Source organism: Chiloscyllium plagiosum, chromosome 34 (assembly GCF_004010195.1).
Source record: "Chiloscyllium plagiosum isolate BGI_BamShark_2017 chromosome 34, ASM401019v2, whole genome shotgun sequence".
Classification (NCBI taxonomy): domain Eukaryota; kingdom Metazoa; phylum Chordata; class Chondrichthyes; order Orectolobiformes; family Hemiscylliidae; genus Chiloscyllium; species Chiloscyllium plagiosum.
Genome location: NC_057743.1, coordinates 19,561,147 through 19,586,923, shown reverse-complemented (window position 1 = coordinate 19,586,923; position 25,777 = coordinate 19,561,147). Strand labels below are relative to the sequence as shown.

Here is a 25,777-nt window from a genome sequence, read left to right as displayed (position 1 = left end):
ACCAATTATAATCTTGATCCGTATGAATCTAGAGAAGGGGAGAGTTTTCTTTCCCTCTTTGCTGAAGTGATGTCTGTGGTACACTCCACGGCTTCTGAGTGCTCCAATGTAACTTGCCCAAGTGATCATGTGGGACCTAAGATTGTTGACAGGCTGACAAACGTTTACCTGCATCCTGACCAGTCATCCAAAATGGTCAAAGGTTGAATGGAAGAAGGATACAGGGGATTCCAGGCTAGGGAGAAAGGGAAATGGAAGTGTTGAATGATTGTGTGATAGCATCAGTTTTGGAATGACTGAATGGTGACTTCGGGAAGTTGGGGGGCAATTGTGGCCGATATTAGGAATTGAAGTGGCTTAATAATATTACAGGGAACTTGCAGACAATTGGACTTATTGAGAGTCTTTCAGGATTTTGAATATAATGGCTGGTGATTTTGGGTAGGATGAAGAGAGGACTTGGAGATATAAATGATATGGAAGATATTGGTGGGAATTAGGGAAGCCTAGGGCATTTAAGAATATTTAGAGTTATTAATTATGTACAGCATTATTTGCACTACTTCGTGTAAGGTTCAGGAAAAAAATTGCAATGTTTGGGAATATCTTCCTATTTGTGTGGTATTTATTGTTTGAGAGTTTTTAAAATACGTATTTCAGATTTTAAGTGGTTATATTTGAAATTGCAGACTGTGAATTGGGTATTTTAAGTTTCTGGATAGTTTATTTGCGAGTTGCAGGGGTGGGTATATCTGTATGTTTGGGTGGAGTGCCGGAGGTAATGTGTGATGTTCACTCTCGCTCGGGTTACCACCAGGCGGTGTTGTATTAAACAGGCGGACCCACTCGGACTTTAGACCGTGAACCCGAGTTCGACAGAGCGGCGTGGAGCCTGGAAATGTGGCGCTTTCTGCGATGGTGCATTCCGAACTTTGGGTGGATTTCCATGACCTCAAAATCCATCGACAGCCTGCTGCAGGGTGAGGAGGAGACTAGACTGGGGAGCCCTGGGCTGGAAGCTCAACACGTTTTCAATGGGATTCTGTTTGACTCTAACCCCACTTTCTGTTCCCAGGTGTGATCGCGGCTTGTGCTGTCTCTATCCTCAACCGTTTGCTGCGGATTCACCTTCACATCCAGGGCTTGAAGTAAGTTTCTTCGTTTTCTTTCCTGGGTATGGTTCTATCGGTTCCCCGAGAGAGACTTTCTGTCGGTTTTTATGCAGTCTGCTGATGAGTTTGTGTCAAATTCCAAGTCATCTTGAAGTGGTTATATGGAGAGGGGCGACAGACTGGTGTGAGGGGATGAACCTGAAAGATTTTAAATAGCTCCCTCTTCTGGGATATAGAGACGCAAAGTCTGCAGAACTGCTTTAGCAGCTGAGAATGTAGACCAAAGATTTATATTTGTGAATAAAATACAGTTTTTGCAATAAAAAAAGATTGTTTGCAATTGTATTAGTATTGTTAAAAAGGATTGCTGGGGTCCAGTCATTCCTTCCAGGACCTTCCTAATAAAGGGCTTATGTCCGAAATTTAGACTGTCCTTCTCCTGGAATGCTGCCTGACATGCTGTGCTTTTCCAGCGCCACGCTTTTTGATTCTAGTGGTACAGTCTCTACCTGTGAGGCCTAAGGTCAGGGTTCACAGAATGTCCTAATGGGTTGATAAAAATAACCATCAGGTCATTGGAAATATTGTCCTCAAACCCCTTTTCAGATTTTAAAAGGCTCTGGAGGTGTGGTGTAGTGTCCCTACCTCTGAGGCATAAGGTCCGGCTGCTCCAGAAGTGTGTTGTGACATAGAATCATAGAGATGTACAGAATGGAAGCAGACCCTTTGGTCCAACTCGATGATGCCGACCATGATACTCTAAATTAATCTAGTCCCATTTGCCAGCATTTGGCCCAAATCCCTCTAAACTCTTTTATTCATATATCCATCCAGATGCCTTTTAAATGTTGTATTTGTACCAGCATCCATCACTTCCTCCTGCAGCTCATTCCATACACTCACCACCCTCAGTATGAAAATGTTACCCCTTAAGTCCCGTTTAAATCATTCCCCCCTCATCATAAACACATGTCCTCTAGTTTTGGACTCGCCCGCTCCAGGGGAAAAGACCTTGTCTTTTCATCCTATCCATGCCTTCATGAACCTCTATAAGGTCACCCCTCAGCCTCCAACGCTCCAGGGAAAATAGCGCCAGCCTATTCACCCTCTCCCTATAGCTCAAACCCTCCAACTCTGGCAGCATCCTTGTAGACCTTTTCGGAACCCTTTCAAGTTTCACAACATCCAACAGTGGCCTAACCAATGTCCTGTACAGCCGCTACATGACCTCCAACTTCTATACTCAATGTCTGACCAGTAAAGGAAAGCATACCAAACGCCGTCTTCACTATCCTATCTATCTGTGACTCCACTTTCAAGGAACTGTGAACCTGCACTCCAAGGTCGCTTCGTTCAGCAACACTCCCCAAGACCTTACCATTAAGTGTATAAATCATGTTCTGATTTGCTTTCACAAAATGCAGCACCTCAGATTTTTCTAAATTCAACTCCTTCTGCCACTCCATTGGCCCATCTAATCAAGATCCCGTTGTACTCTGAGGTGACCTTCTTTGCTCCAATTTTAGTGTCATCTGCAAACTTACTAACCATACCTCCTATGTTCGCATCCAAATCATTTATATTTATGATAAAAAGCACTGATCCTTGTGGCACACCGCTAGTCACAGGCCTCCAATCTGAAAAGTAACCCTCCACCACCACCCTCTGTCTTCTACCATTGAGCCAGTTCTGTATCCAAATAGCTAGTTCTCCCTGTATTCCATGTGATCTCGCATTGCTAACCAGTCTACCATGAGGAACCTTGCTGAATGCCTTACTGAACTCCATACAAATCACGTCCATTGCTCTGCTCTCATCAATTCTCTTTGTTACTTCTTCAAAAAACTCAAATGAAGTTAGACACGATTTCCCGCACGCAAAGCCATGTTGACTATCCCTAATCAATCCTTGCCTTTTCAAATATATGTAAATCCTGTCCCTCGGGATTCCCTCCAACAACTTGTCCACCACCAATGTCAGGCTCACTGGAGTATAGTTCACAGCTTTTCTTCATCACCTTTCTTAAATAGTGGCACCACATTAGCCAACTCTGAGCAAGTTGATTTGCCAGCAAGTTCCAATTTAAGTTCAATGTGCAAATCTGGCACATTTATAAAAATAGCAGAGAGGTTGAGAAGGAATCTCCGGGTTGGTGAGGCTATCAGCGGAGTTGTGTAAGTTATCTATCAGAATTGATATGGTATATCTCCCTTGGCATAAGTTGCTAGGTGATTCTTTTTTATGTTAAAAGTGACATTGACATCTAAACTTGCTGTTATTTTGGTAGAATATCTACAGCAATATTAATAAGGAAAGGCCTCAATGCAACTGGAATAATTGTTCGCATCTTTGTTTTACTAGTCATATTTAACATAATGCACCACTGGTGGTAACACCTTCTAGTTCACTCACCCCTTTAATGTAACGCTTCAAAACCTGTTCCACACCTCTGTGTGACAATCTTTTGATACCACCATCCAATAGTACCGTCGGCAGATCCTATCCACCTCACTGTAACTTTAACATCCACGCCATCTGAAATTCGTGGAGCAGTGTGAAGAAGTTGCTGCAGTCAGAAATGTGTGGCAACTGTCTGACATGCAATACTGATCGCCCAGTTCACGTTAAAGTGGTTGACTCTTTTCTCATCCATTATTATCTTGTAACTCTGAGATTGGATGAAGTAAGAGCTGAAGTAAAGTTTTTGTCCTCTCTCCACTGTACTGCTGGCAATAAAACCATGGCTGATCTGATTTGACCTTAACTCAGCTTTCCTACCTGCCCCCATGATCCTCGCTTTCCTTGTCAATACAAAAACCTTAACAACTTTTTGGGCTCAATATTGAGTTCAGTACCTTCAAATTGTGAACCCATTCATTCCCTTGCTTTAGCTTTGCTACATTCTCTGTCGCCATATCTTCTCTCCCCTCCCTTCATTCCAGTGAGACTGTCTGTTCTTTCCAGTCTGACAGTTAGACACACCACAGTTCTACCCTTTTCGCATTCCGATCACTTAATCTGAACTATCAACATCCTTTCTCCTCCAGCAGTCCAACCACCCCCACCCAACCCCCAACCCAACCTATTGCATAAATGCAGCCCTCTCCACACTTCACTTTGTCTCTGATAAAGAGACATCTAGATTCAACATTAGCTTATGTTTTCTCCATGGATGTTGCCTGACCTGCCGTGATCTCCAGCACGTTTTGTTTTCAATCCAAAAATCTGTCTAATTCATCCTTGAGTACTGTTTTATTGCAGCATACTTTACAAAATCTCACACCCTCAATACCACATTTCCAGATACGTCATCCATTTCTTTATTGTAGTTGTCAGTTATATTGTCACACTCCTCATTGTAGCAGTTTCTGATATATCTCACAACTACAATGGTACTGTCTCTGAAATGCTAAGCTCCTCAGTACGATAATCTTTGACCCTGCATCCTTGTTGCAGCATGCTGATACATTGCATACTTTAATAGACATAGTCAAGCTACTCCCATAATATGAGACATGTTCCATTTTTGGCTCCATGGGTCAGGGCCAGCGTAGAAAATTTAGAATAACGTACATCCTGTTTTCTTCCCCCAATTCCTCATTTGTCTCACTCATCATGTGACAACCAGACACAGTAGTTCCTGTTTATGCTTTTGAGAATCAGAACTAACTATTCTTATCTCAAATGAAGACAGATTGTTTAAATGTTCCAAATTTCATATGGTACACTACTTGCACATACTGAGGAATTCAAACCCAAACCCCTTTCAAATTCTGCTTTGGAATTTTAATATCTAAGGCGATATGTAACAGTTCTTACTGTAGACTTCAGAGAAAGCAGAAAAGTTTATCGTTTTGTCCAGCACATGTGATGGTTTTTAACTGAATACAGTGCTCTCTTAACTGACCTCTATCACTCTCTTTCCAAAAACCTGATGCCATCCAAAACTCTGGCTGTATCCTCTCACATCAAGTCCTGTAAACCCATCATTCCAAAGGTCACTGAGCTGTAAAAGCTCCTAGTGCTGCAACAGCTCAAATTTAACATTCTCAACTTTGTGTTAAGATTACTTCTTTTGTTCCTAACTAACTCTGTATGGTCCTGCAACTTTTCATTAATTCTGCATTCCTCCAACTCTAACCATTTGTGTGTCCCCATCTTCCTTTGTCCTACTGTTGGCAGCTCTGCCTTCAGCAGACTGAATCCTGAATTCTGGAATTTGCCAACCCTTACCTTACCAAACCTCTGTAATTCTCTCTCTTCTTGTAGGACACTCCTTAAAACCTGTTTTTTTAATCAAGTTTTTGCCACCTGTCTCCTTTCTTGGATCGGTGTCAATTTCTTGAAGTAATCACCTGTAAAATGACGTTTTACTATGTTAAAGGTACTATATAATGTAGGTTGTTATGGAATAAATACTGGGTAATCGGTCACATGTGGTAAAATCATTAACTTTGAACAGAGAAGTATCTTTGTGACTGAGACATTAACTTCAATTTTGGAAACAAAATGCTTCCTATCCAGTTTACAGCTTACTGTTCCCCCTAACCCAGTTCACTTTCTATGTATGCTTTGAAGATGTTCCCCACACTCCCTAAAACTACTTATGGCTCCATTTCTTAACACAGTTGAACATATGACCTAGGAGTAGGACGAGGCCGCTCAAACCTACTCTGCCATTCACTAAGATCATGGCTAGTCGGATTATTCCATGTTCCTATCTTCCCCCATAAACTTTCACTTTCTTGTTAATCATGAATCTTTGCCTTGAAAATAGTCAAAGACTCTGATCCCACCCACTTTTGAGGAAGAGCTTTCTAAAGACTTGCAACCCACTGTCAGGAAAAAACACCTCACCATATCTCAGTCATAAATGGTTTAACTCTGATTCTGAATGCTCCTAGAAGAGGAAGCATCCTTTCCACATCCACATCAAGGCCATTTATGTTTGAATCAAGTTACCTTTTACTCATCTAAACTCTATTAGATACAAGCATTGTCTGTCCAATCTTTCCTTAGAAAACAATCCAGCCATTTTCTGTATTAGTATAGTAAACCTGCTCTGAACTTCTTTCAAAGTGTTTATGTGTTTTCTTAAATAATGAGTCCAAGACTGTAACCAGTATGGCAGGTATGGTCTCACTAATGCCACATACAACTGAAACTCCCTACATTTGTGTTAAATTCCTCTCTCAGTCACTATATTTCCTCAGCAGTTTCTTTTCGTATCCCACAAAGTCACTTCTAAGACTCTATTCTTCCTAAGCAACATCTACATGCTGTCTTTCAATAATGTCTTCAACAAATTTGAAATCCTCCTTTGTATGTGCACTTAGCTTTATCTCTCTTCCATTAACATTAGCTCCAGAGCCACAGTTGACGTGTTTGATTGTCAGTCTGATCTTTGATCTTTGATCTTGGATGATTCATAACATCCAGTAGATCAATGTACAACATTTTACACCCTACCTCTTCTCCTGTTTTGATGATCAGTTGCTGTAAGGCCATCCTTGTTCAAATGAGATATTAATCCAGTGCCTTGCCTTGATACCTTGAATGTTTACGAACATGTGGCAACTATAGAGTCATAAAGATGTACAGCATGGAAACAGATCCTTCGGTCCGACCAGTCCATGCCGACCAGATATCCCAATCCAATCTAGTCCCACCTGCCAGCACCCGGCCCATATCCCTCCAAACCCTTCCTATTCATATACCCATCCAAATGCCTCTTAAATTATGCAATTGTACCAGCCTCCACCACTTCACCCCTCAGCCTCCAATGCTCCAAGGAAAACAGCCCCAGCCTGTTCAGCCTCTCCCTATAGCTAAAATCCTCCAACAAACCTAGCAACATCCTTGTAAATCTTTTCTGAACCCTTTCAAGTTTCGCAACATCTTTCTGATAGGAAGGACACCAGAAGTGCATGCAGTATTCCAACAGTGGCCTAACCAATGTCCTGTACAGCCGCAACATGACCTCCCAACTCCTGTACTCAATACTCTGACCAATAAAGGAAAGCATACCAGACGTCTTCTTCACTATCCTATCTACCTGCGACTTCACTTTCAAGGAGCTATGAACCTGCACTCCAAGGTCTCTTTGTTCAGCAACACTCCCTGGGACCTTACCATTAAGTGTATAAGTCCTGCTAAGATTTGCTTTCCCAAAATGCAGCACCTCACATTTATCTGAATTAAACTCCATCTACCACTTCTCAGCCCATTGGCCCTGTCAAACAAGAGTGAGGAATTATCCCAGTTTCCTGACATATATTCATTATATAAAACCAGGAGAATAAACAAAATTGTAATTCATGTCATTGATTTTAGTACATCTTTCTGTGTGCAATACAGCTGCCACATTTGCGAATGTAAAAAATAAATAATTGTGTGTACAGTGCTTTGATTACCTCTTAGAGAGAATCCATTAGACAGTTGTGTTCTGCAGTAATTGTTTGCTGCTGCTTGTTTATAGAATGGCAGAAAATATTTAAATAGCAATAAAAAAATTGAGATTTCATCCCTTTTCATCCTGAGAAATCATTGGAAACAACAGAGAGGGAACGGGGAGTGTTGGCATTTATATCTCATCTCACCCTGATGAGAAAGCACGATGGAAGACAGTCATCTCACAACCATTCTCTGGCCCTGCCAGCAACCAGACTAGGAGTGCAGTCAAACCAGGAACTCTTTAGGCTTCTGTAGTGTGAAGGATTCAAGAGTGTGGGAGGAAAAAAAAGAGCTTGAATCAATGATGAGGAAAATCTGCCATTTTATTGTTTCAGTGAACCTACCCGAGCTGGGGTCAGAGCTGCAAAATTGAATTCCCGGCAACAAATTCTGGATTCTCTATATTTTTGCATCCTGACTGTCCTGTTCTCTGTTGTGGGATACAGAGTATCTTCCCTGATAGTACTCGAATTCTCCCTTCGAATCATTTCTACGCTACTTTCCAACAAAGATGTAAGTTTCTTTGGTCTTATTATGTTCCACAAGGTGACACACAGAGTCAGTGAACAATAGCCATACAGATCTCTGCCCTTCCAGAGTATAGGGTTCAAAGGTCACATAGGTAATCAGTCACCTTGATACTGTTATAACTTCGGGAGATAAGAGCTAGTGGTGAATTCTGGGCGAAGTATGTGTCAGTTTTTACTCATGCCTCATGCCATTTTTGCATGACTCATTCTGGTCTGTGAGCCATTAGTTGCAGGATCTCACAGGAACTGTATAATATTTTAAGTTTTAAACATTAACCATCTCACCAGACTCAAATTCGATTCCCCCTCTTCAATAGGCAGAACATTCACCTGAGCAAAGCCCCCACTAACTTAGGTTCTTTCACAGAGTGTGAGTGGTATGTTCCCAGCTGGATGTGGAGCTCAGCTGTTCCTGTCCCATCTGAGGTCAACACCTCACAGCCTCGCAAATGGGGGTCTCTGTATGGGAGTCAGGAGCAGGAATCCTGATTTTTACCTTTCACAATCCCAGATGTGTCTAGATCAGTTAAACCCCTGCTGTTAGCTAAACCATGTAGTGCAGAGCAGTCATCAGACTTGGAATCATGCTGTGTAGCTTAGTATACTTATCAGCTGGGCCATTTGATCAGAATCAGTCAAGAGCTGAGAGTTAGTGCAGACATGAAAATTGCAAGAGTACAATCTAAGGACCAAGCTGAAGGAGATGGACTTTTAAGTCTTTGAAACTAACTGAGAGGAGTGTTCACAGAATTAAGTATAATTGAAAATTAAAACAGAAACTCTGGAACATCACAGACAATTGATTGCAAGAAACTAAACAGATACAGGGTATAAGTAGGTAAATGGGCACATTGTGACCAGAGGTAACAGGGGTACAAAGTGACAGGCAATTGTTCCTTGTCTTTAAAGTTAATTTGCTATTAAGTTGAAAACAGACAGATATAAAAAGTTGTAAGACTGAACTTTTAAACTGGTTTTCAGGGAACCTCCAGGACACAGACCTTCCTATTGTGCCAGTTCTCTGTGGGTTGTGGAATGACAACCAGCCTGAGCTTCCTGAATGATGGAGCTCCTCACTCGACGCTAAGCTTGGTGCTTAGTGCTAGCCTCGCCAGCCTCCTCATGTGGTATGTTTGGAAACTGGCAAAGCACATCAACACAATGTATGAATTACACAGTAAGGAGCGATACTGTGGGGTGTGCATCCTGCTCCTGACCACCTGGCATCAGATTCCTAGGCTGCTGTGCAATGCCTTGAAGGTTGTGTTCATCGTGGCAGATACAGCAGCCATCTTCCTCATTAACAGCGACTTCATCACTACATCCGAGGCAATAAGATTTTGGACTCCCCTTACCATCTGCTACACATTGCTGATTATTTACATGCAAGGTGAGAATTGACAGTATAGCGACAGAGGAATTAGTAATCTACTAGATTGATAGCAAGGAAGTGAAAGGGGGAAGCCATGGCCATCTATCCTTACTCCACAGTGACTTAATGGACTACCTGGTGTGACACTGTGCTATACAGACTCACAAGGTTCCAGTTTCTATCAACCGTTTGTGTTGAGTTGACTGATCTAAACCAAAGATGGCTGTTGGGATTTTGGTATCTCAGGATTAAAGCACATGGAGCGGGGGGGAGTTGGGGGGGTGGGGCAGTTCTTGTGATGCAATGGTGATGTCCCCATCTCTGAGCTAGGATGTCCAGATTCAGGTGCCAAGGGGGTTGGGAATAAATCCGACAAGGTTCTAAGCCTGATCAGTGTCCAGTATTCCTTTTCAGAGGTTGTGCAGTGTGAGGGGTGTGGTAGGCTCAAGTCAGCTGTGAAATTCCTATCAGAGAATTTATCCTAACAAGTCTTATTGCTTGGCAGCATATGTAACATAGGGATGGAATACCCCTAATGTGGTAGCCAGTAGTTGTGAAACCTAAGCCACAGGAAGGAGTTTATGTCCTCAGGAAAAGAAAGGGTAAAATGGGACAAAATGTAAGAATTCTGTCAAAACTTCAGTTTGACCTCCCTTCTTTGAAAGCAAGATCCTGTTGATTTCTATTCTTGTTAACTGGCTATTTAATATAAGGTTCTCCAGTTGACCCTTCAGTGTACTGTTCTATGGCCCTGCTGTTTCTATAATCTGTGGAAACTTTGAAATGTAGAAGTTTAGAAGGAATTGTAAGCTAAGAGAGGCAAGTGCAGTATGAGTTATATTCAGCAAAAGGGACATGGTCTTTGCAACCATGAAGAGAAATAATAAAAACCAGGAAGTTTTTAGAAGATGGTGAAGCCCTAAGCTGCCTCACTGATATTTCCTTTGCCTAATGCACAACTCTGCTGTGTAACATCCCAGCCTTGCTCTCTCCCTCCTATTGGTAACGAACCTTTAGCTTTCTCATTGATACACTTGGTTATTCCTCGTTAAACAAACCCATCCATCCACTTTTAAAAAATCTTTGACTCAGCTGTCACGTATTAATATCTTCCTTTTGTGATTAGTGTTTCTTTTCTCTATCCCTATTGGGTAGTATTGACACAGAATTGTACGATACAAAGATGGCTCATTCTGTCTAACTGATCAATGGCAGTTTTTATACACCACACTGTAATCCTAGTGGAGTCAAAGCCCCAACTTCACACTGAGATATCATGTTGTGTGGAAATATCACGGTGCAAATTGGGACAGACTTCAAACAGATCTAGCAACTCAAGACTGGGCATTCAAGAGGTACTGTGGGCAATCAACAGCAACAGAACTGTACTCCAGTATAATCTGTAACCTCATGGCCTGGTATATCAATTTATCATCAAGCCAGGGGATCTACCCTGGTTCAATTTAGAGTGTCAGGAGCATGTTAATGACACCTTCCAATGGATTCAGATTTAAGCTCTGTAGTTCTGCCACATCCAGTCTTGAATGGAGGTGGACAATTAAATAAATCGCTGGAGGAAGAGCCTCCATAAGTATCCCCATCCTCAATAATGGAAGAACCTAACATATTAGTGCAAAAGACTAGGCAATCTTTAGCCAGAAGTGCTAAACGGATGATGTTATGGACTAAGCCAGACCATTCAAAACATTCTTAAGCAGGCAGCTCAGACCATACTTTGCAATTTGTTTCAGTAAGTGTACAGTGAAATTACCCAGATTATGTTAGCTACTAGATTTTAAAACAGACAAAAATTTATTCACAAAATTATACAATGAAACACAAAGAACAGAATAAAGAACCCCTACAGACCTCAGTCTATCCAAACTAGATTCTAAAGTAATTGAGGATTTGGTTACGAAATAGAAGGAAGCATATGTAAGGCATAGACAGGATAGATCGAGTGAATCCTTAGAAGACTATAAAGGAAGTAGGAGTATACTTGAGAGGGAAATCAGGAGGGCAAAAAGGGGACATGAGATAGCTTTGACAAAGCCTCCATAAGTATCCCCATCCTCAATAATGGAAGAACCTAACATATTAGTGCAAAAGACTAGGCAATCTTTAGCCAGAAGTGCTAAACGGATGATGTTATGGACTAAGCCAGACCATTCAAAACATTCTTAAGCAGGCAGCTCAGACCATACTTTGCAATTTGTTTCAGTAAGTGTACAGTGAAATTACCCAGATTATGTTAGCTACTAGATTTTAAAACAGACAAAAATTTATTCACAAAATTATACAATGAAACACAAAGAACAGAATAAAGAACCCCTACAGAACTCAGTCTATCCAACTCGACTTAATTATGCTGTTCTGAACATACACAACAAGCAAACTCCCTCTAAAAACCGGTATAAATAGAACACATGCTTACAGGTTGAAGCTGAAGGGGAGAAAGAGAGAGAGAGTTTCCACGCAGCTCCCTGTTGAACTTCCAACCAACTCAAGACTGAACTAAATGTTGAACTTCCAACCAACTCAAGACTGAACTAAAACTGCTCAGCTCATTGTTGTGGTTCTGTTCGCCGAGCTGGAAGTTTTTGTTGCAAACGTTTTGTCCCCTGGCTAGGCGACATCATCAGTGCTTGGGAGCCTCCTGCGAAGCGCTTCTTTGATGTTTCCTCCGGTGTTTATAGTGGTCTGTCCCTGCCGCTTCTGGTTGTCAGTTTCAGCTGTCCGCTGTAGTGGTTGGTATATTGGGTCCAGGTCGATGTGTTTGTTGATGGAGTTTGTGAATGAATTCCCAGCCAGGGAATTGTTTGGCTTGTCCTATAATAGTAGTGTTGTCCTAGAAGCATGGCACTCATCCACAGATTCAATCAATAAGCACATCGACCTGGACCCAATATACCGACCACTGTAGCAGACAGCTGGAACTGACAACCGGAAGCGGCAGATTCAAACCACTACAAATGCCGGAGGAAAGATCACAAAAGCGCTTCACAGGAGGCTCCCAAGCACTGAGGATGTCACCTAGACAGGGGACGAAACGTCTGCAACACAAACTCCCAGCTCGGCGAACAGAACCACAACAACGAGCACCCGAGCTACAAATCTTCTCACAAACTTTGAACTGCTCAGCTCAGCTAGAGAGCTGACCACTCCTCTTTCATTGTACAGGTCACTTCTTTGACCTGAAGTCTCATAAGTTTACATATAAACAAAAGGCCTCTCAAAATCCTTTTCAGCTCTGTACTAAACCAGATTGATTGGAGCCCAGCCCAGTGTATTGCCACTTTGAAAAAAAGCAAGGACATAGTCTCCTTGAGCCAAGGAACAGTTTTTAGACAAAAAAGGGACTAGCTTTGTGACAATTATCCAACTTGGTCTTGACCAATGGTTCCCAGCATCACACATACCAGTCATCAGCCAATTCATTTCATTCCAAATGATATCAAGAAATAGTCAGAGGCACTGGATACTGCAAAGGCTTGAGGTCTTGACAACATTCTGGCCATACTATTGAAGTCTTGTGCTTCAGAACTTGCTACTCCCCTAACCAAGCTCTTCAAGTATAGTTATAACACTGGCATCTCCCTGACAATGTGGAAAATTGGACAGGTATGTCCTGTACACAAAAAGCAGGACAAATCCAACCCAGCCAAATACTACTCCATCAGACTACCTTGATCATGAGTAAAATGGTGGAAGCCGTCATCAACAGTGCTATCGAGCAGCACCTTCTCAGCACTAAGGTGCTCAGTGACACCCAATTTGGGTTCTGCCAGGACCACTCAGCTCCTGACCTCATTACAGCCTTGGTTCTAATATCGTCAAGAGAGCTGAATTCCAGAGGGGAGATGAAAGTGACAGCCCTTCACATTGAGGCTGCTCTTGACTGAGTGTGGCATCAAGGAGCTGGAATGAATGGGTATCAGGGGCAAACTCTCCACTGGTTGGATTGTACCTGGCACATAGGAAGATGATTGTTTTTGTTGGAGGTCAGTTATTTCAGCTCCAGGGCATCTCTGCAGAAGTTCCTCCATCGATTCTAGGCCCAAACCATCTTCAGCTGCTTTATCAATAACCTCCCCTCTATCATAAGGTCAGAAGTCAGGATGTGCAATCATCAGACAACAATGTTCAATACCATTCCCAACTCCTCAGATTTCGAAGCAGTGCAAAAGGATCTGGACAATATCCAGGCTTTGGCTAACACCTGGCAAGTAACATTTGTGCCACACAAATGCCAGCCAATGACCATCTCCAATAAGAGACAATCTAACCTCCGTACCTTGACATTCAATGGTGTTACACTCACTGAATCCTCCACCATCAACATTGACCAGAAACTCAACTGGACTCGCCACACAAACAAGTGGCTCCAAGAGCAGGTCAAAGGTCAGGAATACTCTGGTGAGTAACCCACCTCCTGACTCCCCATTGTGATGGAATACTTCTCACTTGTCTGGATAAGTGCACCTCCCAACAACACTCAAGAAGTTTGACAGCATCCAGGACAAAGCAGCCCACTTGATTGGCACCACGGTCACAAACATCCACTCCCTCCACCACCGATACTCGGTCACAGCAGTGTGTGCTATCTACAAGATGTACTGCAGAAAATCACCAAATATCCTCTGAGAACACATTACATACCCTTGACCACTTCCATTTAGAAGGACAAAGGCAGCAGTTACATGAGAACACCACCACATGCAAGTTCCCCTCCAAGCCACTCACCATCCTGACTTGGAAATATAATCAACATTCCTCAGTGTGACTGGGTCAAAATGCCAGAATTCCCTCCCTAAGGGCATTGTGGGTCTACCTACAGCACATGGACTGTAGAGGTTCAAGAAGGCAGCTCACTACCAAATTCTCAGTGGCAACTAGGAACAGGGAATAAATTTTGGCCAATGATACCTACGTCCCATGAGTGAATTAAAATACACAAGGCTCATTTCGCCATGTTTATCTCAATCCATCAACATATCCATCTATTCTTTTCTCCCTCATGTTTGTCTAGCTTCTCCTTAAATTCATCTATCCCTGCTACTCAGTTCAACTACTTAATGTGGTAGAAAGTTCTACGTTCTTACCAGTCTCTGGGCATATGAGTTTCTGGTTATTTTCTTATTTGATTTGATTTATTATTGTCACATGTACTGAGATACAGTGGAAAGTATTATTTTGCTTACTAACCAGACAAATCATACCTTAAATTAATACATCAGGGTAATAGAACAGAATAAAGTGTTACAGCTGCAGAGAATTGGATTTATAGTGACAACACTATATCAATGGTCTATAACTTTGAATTCACCCCCTCTCCCCTCCTCACAAAGTGGAAATATCTATTCTAAATCTACCACAATCAGACCCCTTCATAATTTTAAAGGCCTTAATCAGATAATTGCTCAGGTATTTCTAGAGAGAAGGATTCAACATGTTCAGTCCTTCATTAGAACATCTCAGCTCTGGCACCATCTTTTTAAATCATGCCTATTTTTAAAATTCTCAAACTTGTTTTCAAATCACTTCACAGTTTTGTCTTCTCTCTGTCAAAATATCAGCAATCTTCTCATTTTGACCACCTGAACATTCCTGATTTTAATTGCTCCATAGTTGGTGGTAATACCTTCAGCTGCTTAGGCCCTTGAATTCTCTTTTAAAACCTCTATGCCTTTTGACCACTCTTTTCTCCTTTAAGATATCACTTACTTAAAACCCATTTCGACTAAGGTCATCTGCCCTGATTTCTCCTTATATGGCTTGGTGCCTCATTTAGTTTTATAATGCTCCCGCAAAGTGCTTTGGGACCTTCTTTTATGTTAAAGGTGCTATACAAATGCAAGCTGTGGTTGTAAATTATGTTTTGTACTTCCTCCAGTTTTTCGACATTTTTTTCTTGGAAGACCAGAAAAGTCTTCCAGTGCAGTTCAATGGAATTTCTGTATAACAAAAAATCTCTGCTTTTTAATTTGTTTCCTCTTTATATGAACTTAGGTGTTTTGTTAAAATGTTTAAATGGCTTTGTTAACCTGCTTTACTACTTGGAATGACTCTTGAATCTGTGCCTTTAAAAATTCCCGGATTTGTAAATGACCTTGGAACTCTTTTATATTAAACAATTCGATGGTGCAAACCTTTCTATTTCGGTGCCATTGTAAATGATCTCTTTATTTTTCAGAGGAGCAGAAGCAGAATCCAACTGAGCAAACTGTCTATCAGACAGTGGGTGTGAGGATGGGTGGGCTGCTGATTTTGACCCTGACTATTGGGAAGTGGATGGATGTGTTGCATGTGATCTTATCACTGATCGGAGAGCTGTTATGTCTTCTTCAAGCAGGGCAAATGCGGGAGGCCTGCAGACAACAGGTACATAAGGCAGTAGTTTCTCAGCTTGTCCTTCATATCAGAGGTGACTAGATCAGACCACATCTTCGAGTGAGGTGGAAACCCTTCAGATGTTGATTAGCAGAAAACACTGTGTCCAAGAAGCTAATTTTGTACACAGCTTTGAAAGACTCATATAAAGATTTATGGAAAAGCGCAGCAGGTCAGACAGCATCCAGGGAACAGGAGAATCGACGTTTCGGGCATAAGCCCTTCTTCAGGAATCAGGGCTTATGCCCGAAACGTCGATTCTCCTGTTCCCTGGATGCTGTCTGACCTGCTGCGCTTTTCCAGCAACACATTTCCAGCTCTGATCTCCAGCATCTGCAGACCTCACTTTCTCCTCATATAAAGATTTAGTCCAGTATGTCTCCTCACTGTACCTAATTTCTTGTCTGTGTTTTAGACACTTAGTTATTTTTAAAGTTGATGATGTGTTTATATTTCTCATGTAATGTCATTCATGTATCTCTTCGTTAAATACAAGAACATGGTAATATTGATGAGGAAGGACATATTTTGTCCAAAGCTTTGTGCCTTGGACTCATCAGACCAATTTGCACTAATACCAATGTCAGGTAAAATCAACATTTATACTGTAGCAGAGACGAGTGTTAATTGGTTGACAAGAACACTCTGATTGTTAGACGTGTTGTAGTGGATAATACACCAGATAATGATGACTGACAGTTGATGGCTATGTTTTATTTAAATTTTCAACCAGGTAGATTGATTCTGATTGTCCATAGTAATGCCTTGAGAAATGAATCAGCGAATGACTGCCATGTATCTTGTTGAGTTGAAACAGATGCAGTGTGTATCGATCTGGTCTCTGTCTGCAAAGAACAGAGCCCAGTGTAATAATAATAGTAATAGTAATATTATGTAAGGCCCTGTTCTTACCAGTTCTGTGTTCACTGCTTGCAGACCAAACTCCTGTTGATGACACAGATGTTCATATTTGCCTGTACACAGAAGCCATGTTCACTTTCATCTATTTGCATGTACTCTTCCTGCCATATTTACATACGTGAACATTTATTGGACAGATTCCCTGTCCTGGTGTTACGTGTCTTTTCTATGTTTAGATATGAAGCTTTTCATTCTTTTAAGGTTTCCTAATCTATCAATACAATACAATCGAAAGAATGTCTGAGAAATAATTTTCAAATTCACCTGTTAAGTTAATGGTGAACAGCTTGTACTTGGGTACTGAACCTGAAGAATAGTTTATATCTTCAGTGACAGGGGTGAGGGCAAATTTAATTTAAAAAAACAAAGTACTTAGATTTATATAATGCTTTTCATAACTATGGATGTCTCAAAGCACCTGATACCCAATTAAGTACATTTTGAAGGGGTAGTCACTGTTGCCAGTTTGCACATAGTAAACTCTCACAAATAATAATGTGATAATGACCAGACAATCTGCCTTTGTGATGTTTATTGAGAAATAAATATTGTCCAAGACACTCAAAATAGTGTCTATAATCTATTTCACTTCATATTAGAATTTAACTTCCGCAGGGAGTTGAACCCTGAACATTTGAGTCCGATGTGAGAGTGCCACCAACTGAGTCAGAGTTGACACATTAAAATGTCATTAAACAAAAATAAATTATATTTTACAGGATTCCTCAGGAGCCAATCACAGTACCACAGCCTTCAGTACCACAATAAGATCAACCCAGCAGCGTGCACAGCAGAGGTCAAGAGCATCTGACACATAACCTGTGGGTGACTATGAAGATGTCAGCTGAATGAGAAATGGACCCAGATCCAGCACTCAGACTTGCTGATTTAGCAGCCTGCTGCAGCTTGATCAATTCTGAGCTTCAGCTCCTTTCAATTAATGTTTACTTGGCTGTTTGTAGACTGTAGAGTCTTGGAGAAAGGGGAACTGGTTGCAAGCAATCATACTGGGATGATACCTTTCTCTCAATCATACCTTTCTCTCAATATTAGTGTTTGTTGCTATGTATAATTGAAAACTGAAAGCATAGCAGAAAATGTCAGTTTTAAGATTATCATTGACTCATTATCATATTACTAATAATATGGGTAATTGAGCTGGGGAGTGAGCATTTCATCTTCAAGCAACATTTCAAAGCCCCAGTTGGTCACAAATGGCCAACTCACGCTGTTTACTGCTTAATTATTAAATCTGACAACCACCCCAGACCCCTTCTTCACCTACATGCTCTGTGGGTGATGGCTGTGATAATAAAATGAGAAGATACCATGTCTGGTCCTTTGATTTTGCAGTAAGCATCGACCTGAGTGGGAGCAGTGCTAAAGGTACTACAATGAACATAAGCATCCAGAGGCAGAAAAGGAAAAAAAAATTGCCAGAAATCACTGCTCAAAAATGAGGTGAAGGATTGGTTTCAGTTTTAATTTTCCCAAGAGTCAAACACTCTGCTGATACTCAATATCTAGGTCGGGGGGGTGTGATACTGGAGGTGTAGGAAGTGGAAAATTGGATGAAAAGGTTACGAACTCAGTAATATGGCACCTATAAGTGATTTAAAGTGAATTAGTCTAGTTACCTGGCCATTAGTTGTTTGTGTCTATTCCCAGTTTGCATCAGGAATATTTTGTATAAAGTTAATGAAAGTGTATCAGTGGATACTGTCAGATGACTGCATTGTCAGTGGAATTGCACTAGTATGCTGCTGCGAATGGATGCACCCCTGTGGGATGGCTACAATACTATGCATATCCCAGAAGGCTCTTTGACCCTGGAACCTAGGTGACTGCCAATCTGTGCATCCAAGAATTTGGCAGCTTTGTAAATGCTGAGTTTTACTTTATTCTGTGGAAACTCAGTTGTATTTGTGAAATAAAACAAAGAACACTGGATGGTGGAGCTCTGAAACAAATATGGAAATTGCAGCAAATTGTGGGGAGAAAGCAGAATTAACATTTTGAGTTCTGATGAAGACTCACCGAACCCAAGACGATGCTGAATTTCGCCAGCAATTTCTGTTTCTGTTTCTGGGTATTTGTGACTCTTTTTTGCAGACTAACTTTCAGCAACCCGATTGGATTCTACAAGACACAGGATGAAAATCAGAATGTGTTAAAGAATTGCATTTTCCTAATGACATTAGGGAAGGTGTGGATTTTCCAGCAGGAATCGCTCGTAATTATGTCATCTGTCCACTGGATGGCAGGGTTAATTCAGTTCAGTTTATTTTGTTAGAATATTATTTGTCACATTTCCAATTTCCTTCACTGCCCCCCCTCTCTTTCAGAACCTGCTGTAGAAATACTGGGACAAGATAGGACTTGACACTGAATGCAGAAGAGATATTAATTGTTCATGGAAATGTAATGTTGCTGCATTTCCTGTAGACTTGTCTGCAATGTACACATGGAGAAGGAAAGAATGCCCAGGCAAAGTTCCATCTCCAAATTCAATGAAATAAAAGCAGAAACTCCTAAGCAACATAACAGATTTTCAGCTGAAGGGAAATCAAGCAATCAAACAGTATTATGTTTTTATTGGAATCCTGCATTGATAAAATGTCCTTATTCTTTCAGATGCCAGCATATACAGTATAAGATTCTCAAGGTTCATCTATTCCTTTTTATCTGTTACAGCCCTAATAGCATAAGAATTCACTCCACTAAAATCTTACATAAATAAATGAGTGTGATAACACATTAGATGTATCTGGAGTGAGTTTTGTGTTGTTAAATCAAATTAATACAAAAATACATGCATTTATATCAATGTATTTCATTATCATAATGTGCCTTCCAGCCAAAGAAGTACATTTGCAAGGTAGTCATTATTGAGAATGTGAAACACTTATCACACAAGATAGTTAGAGAAGCAGGTTTTTTAAAAAAAGACTAAAATGACCTCTTATGATTAAGCACAGAATTTATCCAATTAACGAATTTCATAAATGCAGTGGTGCAAATTATCCAGTGGTCACCTGTGAAAGTACTTGTCTATTTTGCAGCAACAGCTCATCCCAGGCAGCAGGAATTAAAATTGGTTGATCTGATCTGGTATAGAGAATGACGTGAAACGCACTGATGGTCAATGTCTCAAAAAGTCTGTCGTCAATCCCATCAGCATAACCTTCGCCTGTAAATGTAGTAAGCCAGGGACATGGCACCCAGCAGGAGTAACATTCCACAGCAAGCTCGGAAGGCAGTATGTTCAGGCTCTTCCTTCTTAGCAAAACGCTCTATGAAACCAGACTGAGGAAAAAAGAAAGAAGCACAGTTCTCGTGTGAAGAAATCGTTGATTTATATTATTACCTTATCATGTGATTCAAGAATACCTCAACCTGTGCAACAAAACAGCAATGAAATGAATGACCAGTTCTTCATGCTGTTAATGCAAGAAAGATTATTAACCAGGAGAATTCTATTGTCATTTTCAAACAATTGTCATTTGGGAGCTTTGTGTTCACTAATTTAGCCCTGGCAGTGTTTCTATGTTTTAAAATTCAATAATTATTTACATATTGCGCCCACTTCCCTCGACTCGAGTAAAGTTGGATTCGGGTGATTGCGAACAAGGAGGTTTGCGCATGTGTTGAACTCTTGTTCTGTCTGTACCTGGCGCAGCCGACATTTGACCATTCAATGAGGTATTTTAGAAACTTTACCCACCCATTTTATCAATGGGCGAGGTGTAACATTTGCAGTTTGTTTGAGGTGAGCCACCGAGTGTGCAGGGAAGCTGGATTTCATTCATAAGTAAGGAGGTCACATGTAATAAAAAGCTGGATTCTTAGAAATTGAGACACTAGTTGTTGCTTTTCTAACATAGAGCCATAGAATGGTTACAACACAGAAGATGGCAATTTGACCTGTGGTATCCATACTGGCTACCTGAAAAAACAATCCTACTTCCAACCTTTTCTCCTGTGACTTTTCTAATTATTTTCTATGCAAATAATTATCCAGTTCCCTTTTGAAAACTGTGATTGAATCTGTCACATTCCCAGGCAATGCAATCTAGATCACAATCACTCGCTACACAAAAAGATTTTCCTCCTGGTCCTTTTGCCACTCACCTCAATCTTGTATCCTCTGCTCTCAATCATTCCACCAATAGGCACTGCTTCTCCATCCAGCCCCTTCAAGATTTTGAAAACCTGTATCAAATCTCTCAATCTTCTGGAATGGTCTCCTTAATCTATTCACACAAGTGAAGTTCTTCATTCCTGGAATCACTTTAATCTTTAAAAAATGATGTGAAGGCAGTAGAAATTTAAGTATGTCCAGATTTAGATGCAGGTCACGAGCTGAAGCCAATGTGTTACAAAGGTTCACCATAATTTATTTGATTTTGAACCCCATGCCTCCATTTACTAAGCCCAGTATCCCATATGCTTTATTAACCATTTTCTGAACCTGCCCTTCTACCTTCATTGACTTTTGCAAATGTATGGCAGGTATCTTTGCTTTTACACTTCCAGCAGAATTAAATTCTTTATATTGTCTCCTTGTTCTACTTCCAAAGATATCCCTTTACTTCTTTAAAATTCATCACTACATGGCTGCCTATTCCATCAATCTTTTATATAATCGTTTAAAGTTTGCCACTATCTTCCTCACAGTCCACATTACTTTCAGTTTGAAGTTAGCTACAAATTTTGAAATTGTGGTCTGTCACCAAAGACCATGTCATTAATATAAATCAAGAAAAGCAGTGGCCCATTATAGCTTCCTCCGATCCAAAAAGCATCTATTCACTACAACTCTCTACTTCCCTGTCACTCAGCCAATTTTGTATCCAAGCTGCCACTGTCCCCTTTTATTCAATGGGCTTTCCCAACTTACCAGTAACATTAAAGCAAGTGGAGTAAATCAGAGAGTGTTTCAGTGAGAGGTGAGGGTTATTAGATTCCCTACAAAGGCCCAGCAAGTCCACATTGACCCTCCGAAGAGTCACCCACCCAGACCCATTCCCCTATCCTATATTTACCCCTGACTAATTCACCCAACACTATGGGCAATTTAGCATGGCCAATTCACCTGACCTGCACATCTTTGGATTGTGGGAGGAAACCAGAGCACCCGGAGGGGACCCATGCAGACACAGGGAGAATGTGCAAACTCCAGACAATCACCCAAGGCAGGAATCAAACCTTGGTCCCTGGTGCTGTGAGGCAGCAGTGCTAACCACTGAACCACTGTGCCGCCCATGTCGGGGAGTGTTACAGTGAAGGATGTTGATAATAGGAGTGTTACAATGAGGACATGTTCTGCAGTTTTCTCTCTTTGTTCACTGTTAATCTTCCTCAATGTCTTCAGTCAATGTTTTTATTTGTATTTTTATTAAATGGTTGTGAGGGCAGGATATACTCAAGAACTTAGAGTGCTGAAAGATCCAGTGAAGTGGGTTACAGTTTGTTAAAGGATGCAATTAAGATGATGAATGGGATTACAATTATCGATTAATTTATCTGGTGTATAGTTAGTTTAGTTATAGTTGTTTGGGGCATGATTGGGGAGTGATCATGTCTGTATGTTGCTGTATGTTACCTTTTGAGAGAATTCACCTTTAAAGACGCCATGTACTGTGTGTATACAATGTTGTGACACTTCCTGACCAGTTAGTTTGTTATGATCGTGCAACCTGTACACATAAATCAATTGGTTTGCTATAATGTCTGCTTCATAGCTTATGTGTTTTACTGTTTAAAATAAACTAACCAATGAAGCTAATCAATCCATGACAATCCCTGATAGCTAGACCATTATCATTAAAATGAACTATGTATGTTTGAATCTATTTTTGATGGGATAAATGTTTTGGCATATCTCAATTGATAAACAAGCCAAGTATAAAATAACCAATTTGAAAGGCGAAAAATGCAAAAACATAACTTGACCAATGATGAACAGTCAATGGCTCGATATGTCACTGCTGGCACAAGGTATCAAACAGGTTCTGTTACTGAAAAAAAAAGTAAGTGACCCAAACCAAAAAAAAGGCTTGTGTCTGTTTGGGTACAGATAATTATAAGTCATGCAGTGTCTGGAATGTCACATTGGTTGGAGTCAGACTGAATCAAGGTGAAGGAACATATTACATTTTTCATTATTTATTTGTTAAATACAAGTAACAATAAATCATTCCATTAAATTCAATTCAAATTCCAGCCTGGAGGCAAGTCAAACCACGAACACACTGATTGGTGCAGCTTCTCAGAACCTCATTGTTGCTAGACGGTAAGCTACATGATGATTAGGACATTTAAACAATTTGATTCCATCAGAGCCACTGAATGAGAGCTATTTATTTCAGTGATACTTACCCATCCTCCCTTTTCTTTAATATGTGGACACACTTTTCTCTCCACGTACTGACCCACATTGAATTCCAGCTCCTCGAGCACAGACTCCATGCCATTCGCCTGGCAGTGTTTGGCCAGCTGTCCTGCCAGGACATAAATGGAAAGTATCCCACTCCAGGTAAGCTCCTTCTTTTGCCAAGGTTTCTCTGGTTGGAAATGCTCATCCAACAACTTGAATAAGTAATCGCAGGCGTCATCAGAACAAACTTCCCTGAAAATCCGGGGCCATCGCTTAAAGAAGATGGGATATTTCTCCAGGAGATCATCGCCTGCATGTCTCAGGGCTGCTGAAGCCTTGCTAGGAGCTGGTTTTGATGTCCTTCCAGTCACATACTTGATGTAATCCTGTGACATTACATAGGCCTCCTTCACCACATGATCATTGCTTTGTTCTGATTTCATTTGAAGTGGCCACGGCCTGTGAAATCTGTTTGGTGGCTGAGCTACTCTGCTGTTTTGATGGCATTGGCCTCTCATATATCAGAGGGCAGCTTACAGCATCTAAAAATAACTGGTGCAGCATCAGGGTAACCACGCCAGGGATTTAACCTGGCTAAATATCACTGCCAATATTCAGAAATACCATGAGCAGAGTTTTCAGTGATGAGAAATTCAAAACAATCAAGCTGCTACATTGATTGTATTTCTTATCTGCTTTACTGGATAATTTTGAAAATAGTGACAAACTGAGCAAATGTGAAATTTTGGAACACCAACAGGAGGCAGCGTGGGATCTTCCTTTAGTTCAAAAGCTAAACTTCCACACGACACTGCCGCTCGCTCCTCCCATTCCCTCACATTGCACTGCTTACCTCGGTGACGCCTGCTGGCATGCATGGGAGTGTACAGAGAGGATTGGACTCGGAATATTCTGCTGACTCTCCAAGTTTAGGCTGAAATGTAGGGAATGGTCACCTGGCCGAGAGTCTCGGAGGTGCCATTCCTCAGGGGATCGGCTTGAGTCAGCAAGAAAATGTCGAGATAATTTCATACTTTATTAAATGAATGGTTTTAATTCTGTCAGAAATATGGGACTGTCACGAGTGGAATGCAACTAGGCAGGTGATCATTATCAGGTTTCCTGTATAAGGCATCAACATCATCCCACAAAGAACGATGAGATAATTTACTAATCAAGAAATAATTATCAGGCAAATGAAGAGCTCATGTTCGAAATGTCGACTCTTTTGCTCCTCAGATGCTGCCTGACTGGCTGTGCTTTTCCAGCACCACACTTTTCGACTCTGATCTCCAGCATCTGCAGTTCTCACTTTCTCCAAGACAGTTGCCTGTTGGTCTTTTAGATCCATTTAAAAGGCAAATAGCATTTTGAGTTAATTTCTCATCTTAAAGAATGCACCTACAACAATACAACATTCCCCCAGCACTGCAGTGGAGTGATTAATTACTCACATCCCAAGAACTGAAATCAAATCTATGGACTTCTGATTTAGGAATGACTGCTGCTATTGACAAGAGACATAAATAGAACAGTCACAAATAAGTCCCAGAAATAATGTAAGCAACAATTCAATGCTAAGTGTGAGACTTCGGGATAATTTACGATGAGCCATAGGATATTCTTCATGTCTGTTTATCTAGTGTAATCTCTTTGCTTTTCCTTTGTCTGTGCATGCCTGTCATGGTTCACAGTGAATTCTATTTTAAACGTAGCTTTTATTAACTGCAACAGAGCCCAGCTGCTATGCCTATGTAAGGAAGATATTACAAGGATAAATAAGATCCTCAGTTTCTTGGGACAGATTTTAGATTTTCAATTTTTTCCCCATTGAGGATAATGTCACTAACAGAAAGATAGAATTAAAAAGTCCTTGGTTGGAACTGTAGAGGTCAGCACCCAAAGGTGCTAGGCGATAAGTATTTTTTGGAGGACATAGAGTTTTGGCTAGGCTGTGATATAAGGATATATCCTTTGTCATTTCCGCCACCTCCAAATAGACCCCACCACCAAGGATATATTTCCCTCCCCTCCCCTATCAGCGTTCCGGAAAGACCACTCCCTCCGCAACTCCCTCATCAGGTCCACACCCCCCACCAACCCAACCTCCACTCCTGGCACCTTCCCCTGCAACCGCAAGAAATGTAAAACTTGTGCCCACACCTCCCCCCTCACTTCCCTCTAAGGCCCCAAGGGATCCTTCCATATTCGTCATAAATTCACCTGCACCTCCACACACATCATTTACTGTATCCGTTGCACCCGATGTGGCCTCCTCTACATTGGGGAGACAGGCCGCCTACTTGCGGAACGTTTCAGAGAACAACTCTGGGACACCCGCACCAACCAACCCAACCGCCCTGTAACTGAACACTTTAACTCCCCCTCCCACTCTGCCAAGGACATGCAGGTCCTTGGCCTCCTCCATCGCCAAACCATGGCAACACGACGCCTGGAGGAAGAGCGCCTCATCTTCTGCCTAGGAACCCTCCAACCACAAGGGATGAATGCAGATTTCCCCAGCTTCCTCATTTCCCCTCCACTTATCTCAGTCCCAACCCTCGGGCTCAGCACCACCTTCTTGACCTGCAATCTTCTTCCCAACCTCTCCAGTCCCACC

General features: G+C 41.3%; 2 protein-coding genes across 3 annotated transcripts; one reads left to right on the top strand and one right to left on the bottom strand.

The window, feature by feature from the left end:
• The first annotated feature begins 810 nt into the window (after positions 1 to 810).
• Positions 811 to 19,535, top strand: tmem82 (transmembrane protein 82). Of its 2 annotated transcripts, XM_043675728.1 has the most exons (6): positions 921 to 980; positions 1,076 to 1,148; positions 7,901 to 8,078; positions 9,077 to 9,485; positions 15,661 to 15,848; positions 17,498 to 19,535. In XM_043675728.1, the coding sequence occupies exons 1-6, from the start codon at positions 947 to 949 to the stop codon at positions 17,594 to 17,596; spliced, it is 981 nt and encodes a 326-aa protein (XP_043531663.1). In that variant the 5' UTR covers positions 921 to 946; the 3' UTR covers positions 17,597 to 19,535. The 2 variants fall into 2 exon arrangements, with proteins under 2 accessions (XP_043531664.1, XP_043531663.1); XM_043675729.1 differs by lacking the exon at positions 7,901 to 8,078 and having other exon boundaries at positions 811 to 980.
• A 417-nt stretch (positions 19,536 to 19,952) lies between these two features.
• On the bottom strand, positions 19,953 to 23,842 carry bcl2l16 (BCL2 like 16). Its single transcript, XM_043675408.1, has 2 exons — positions 23,160 to 23,842; positions 19,953 to 20,084 (listed from the first exon to the last, which is right to left on the bottom strand). The coding sequence occupies exons 1-2, from the start codon at positions 23,673 to 23,675 to the stop codon at positions 19,953 to 19,955; spliced, it is 648 nt and encodes a 215-aa protein (XP_043531343.1). The 5' UTR covers positions 23,676 to 23,842.
• Positions 23,843 to 25,777: the final 1,935 nt, after the last annotated feature.

Excerpts from the sequence above, each read along its gene's own strand:
- tmem82 (XM_043675728.1), top strand. The coding sequence starts at position 947 with ATGACCTCAAAATCCATCGACAGCCTGCTGCAGG. Across the intron at positions 981-1,075 it reads CATCGACAGCCTGCTGCAGG|GTGTGATCGCGGCTTGTGCT; the intron begins GTGAGGAGGAGA and ends TTCTGTTCCCAG. Across the intron at positions 8,079-9,076 it reads CGCTACTTTCCAACAAAGAT|GGAACCTCCAGGACACAGAC; the intron begins GTAAGTTTCTTT and ends ACTGGTTTTCAG.
- bcl2l16 (XM_043675408.1), bottom strand. The coding sequence starts at position 23,675 with ATGAGAGGCCAATGCCATCAAAACAGCAGAGTAGCTCAGCCACCAAAC. Across the intron at positions 20,085-23,159 it reads TTAAAGAAAAGGGAGGATGG|TCTGGTTTCATAGAGCGTTT; the intron begins GTAAGTATCACT and ends TTTTTTCCTCAG.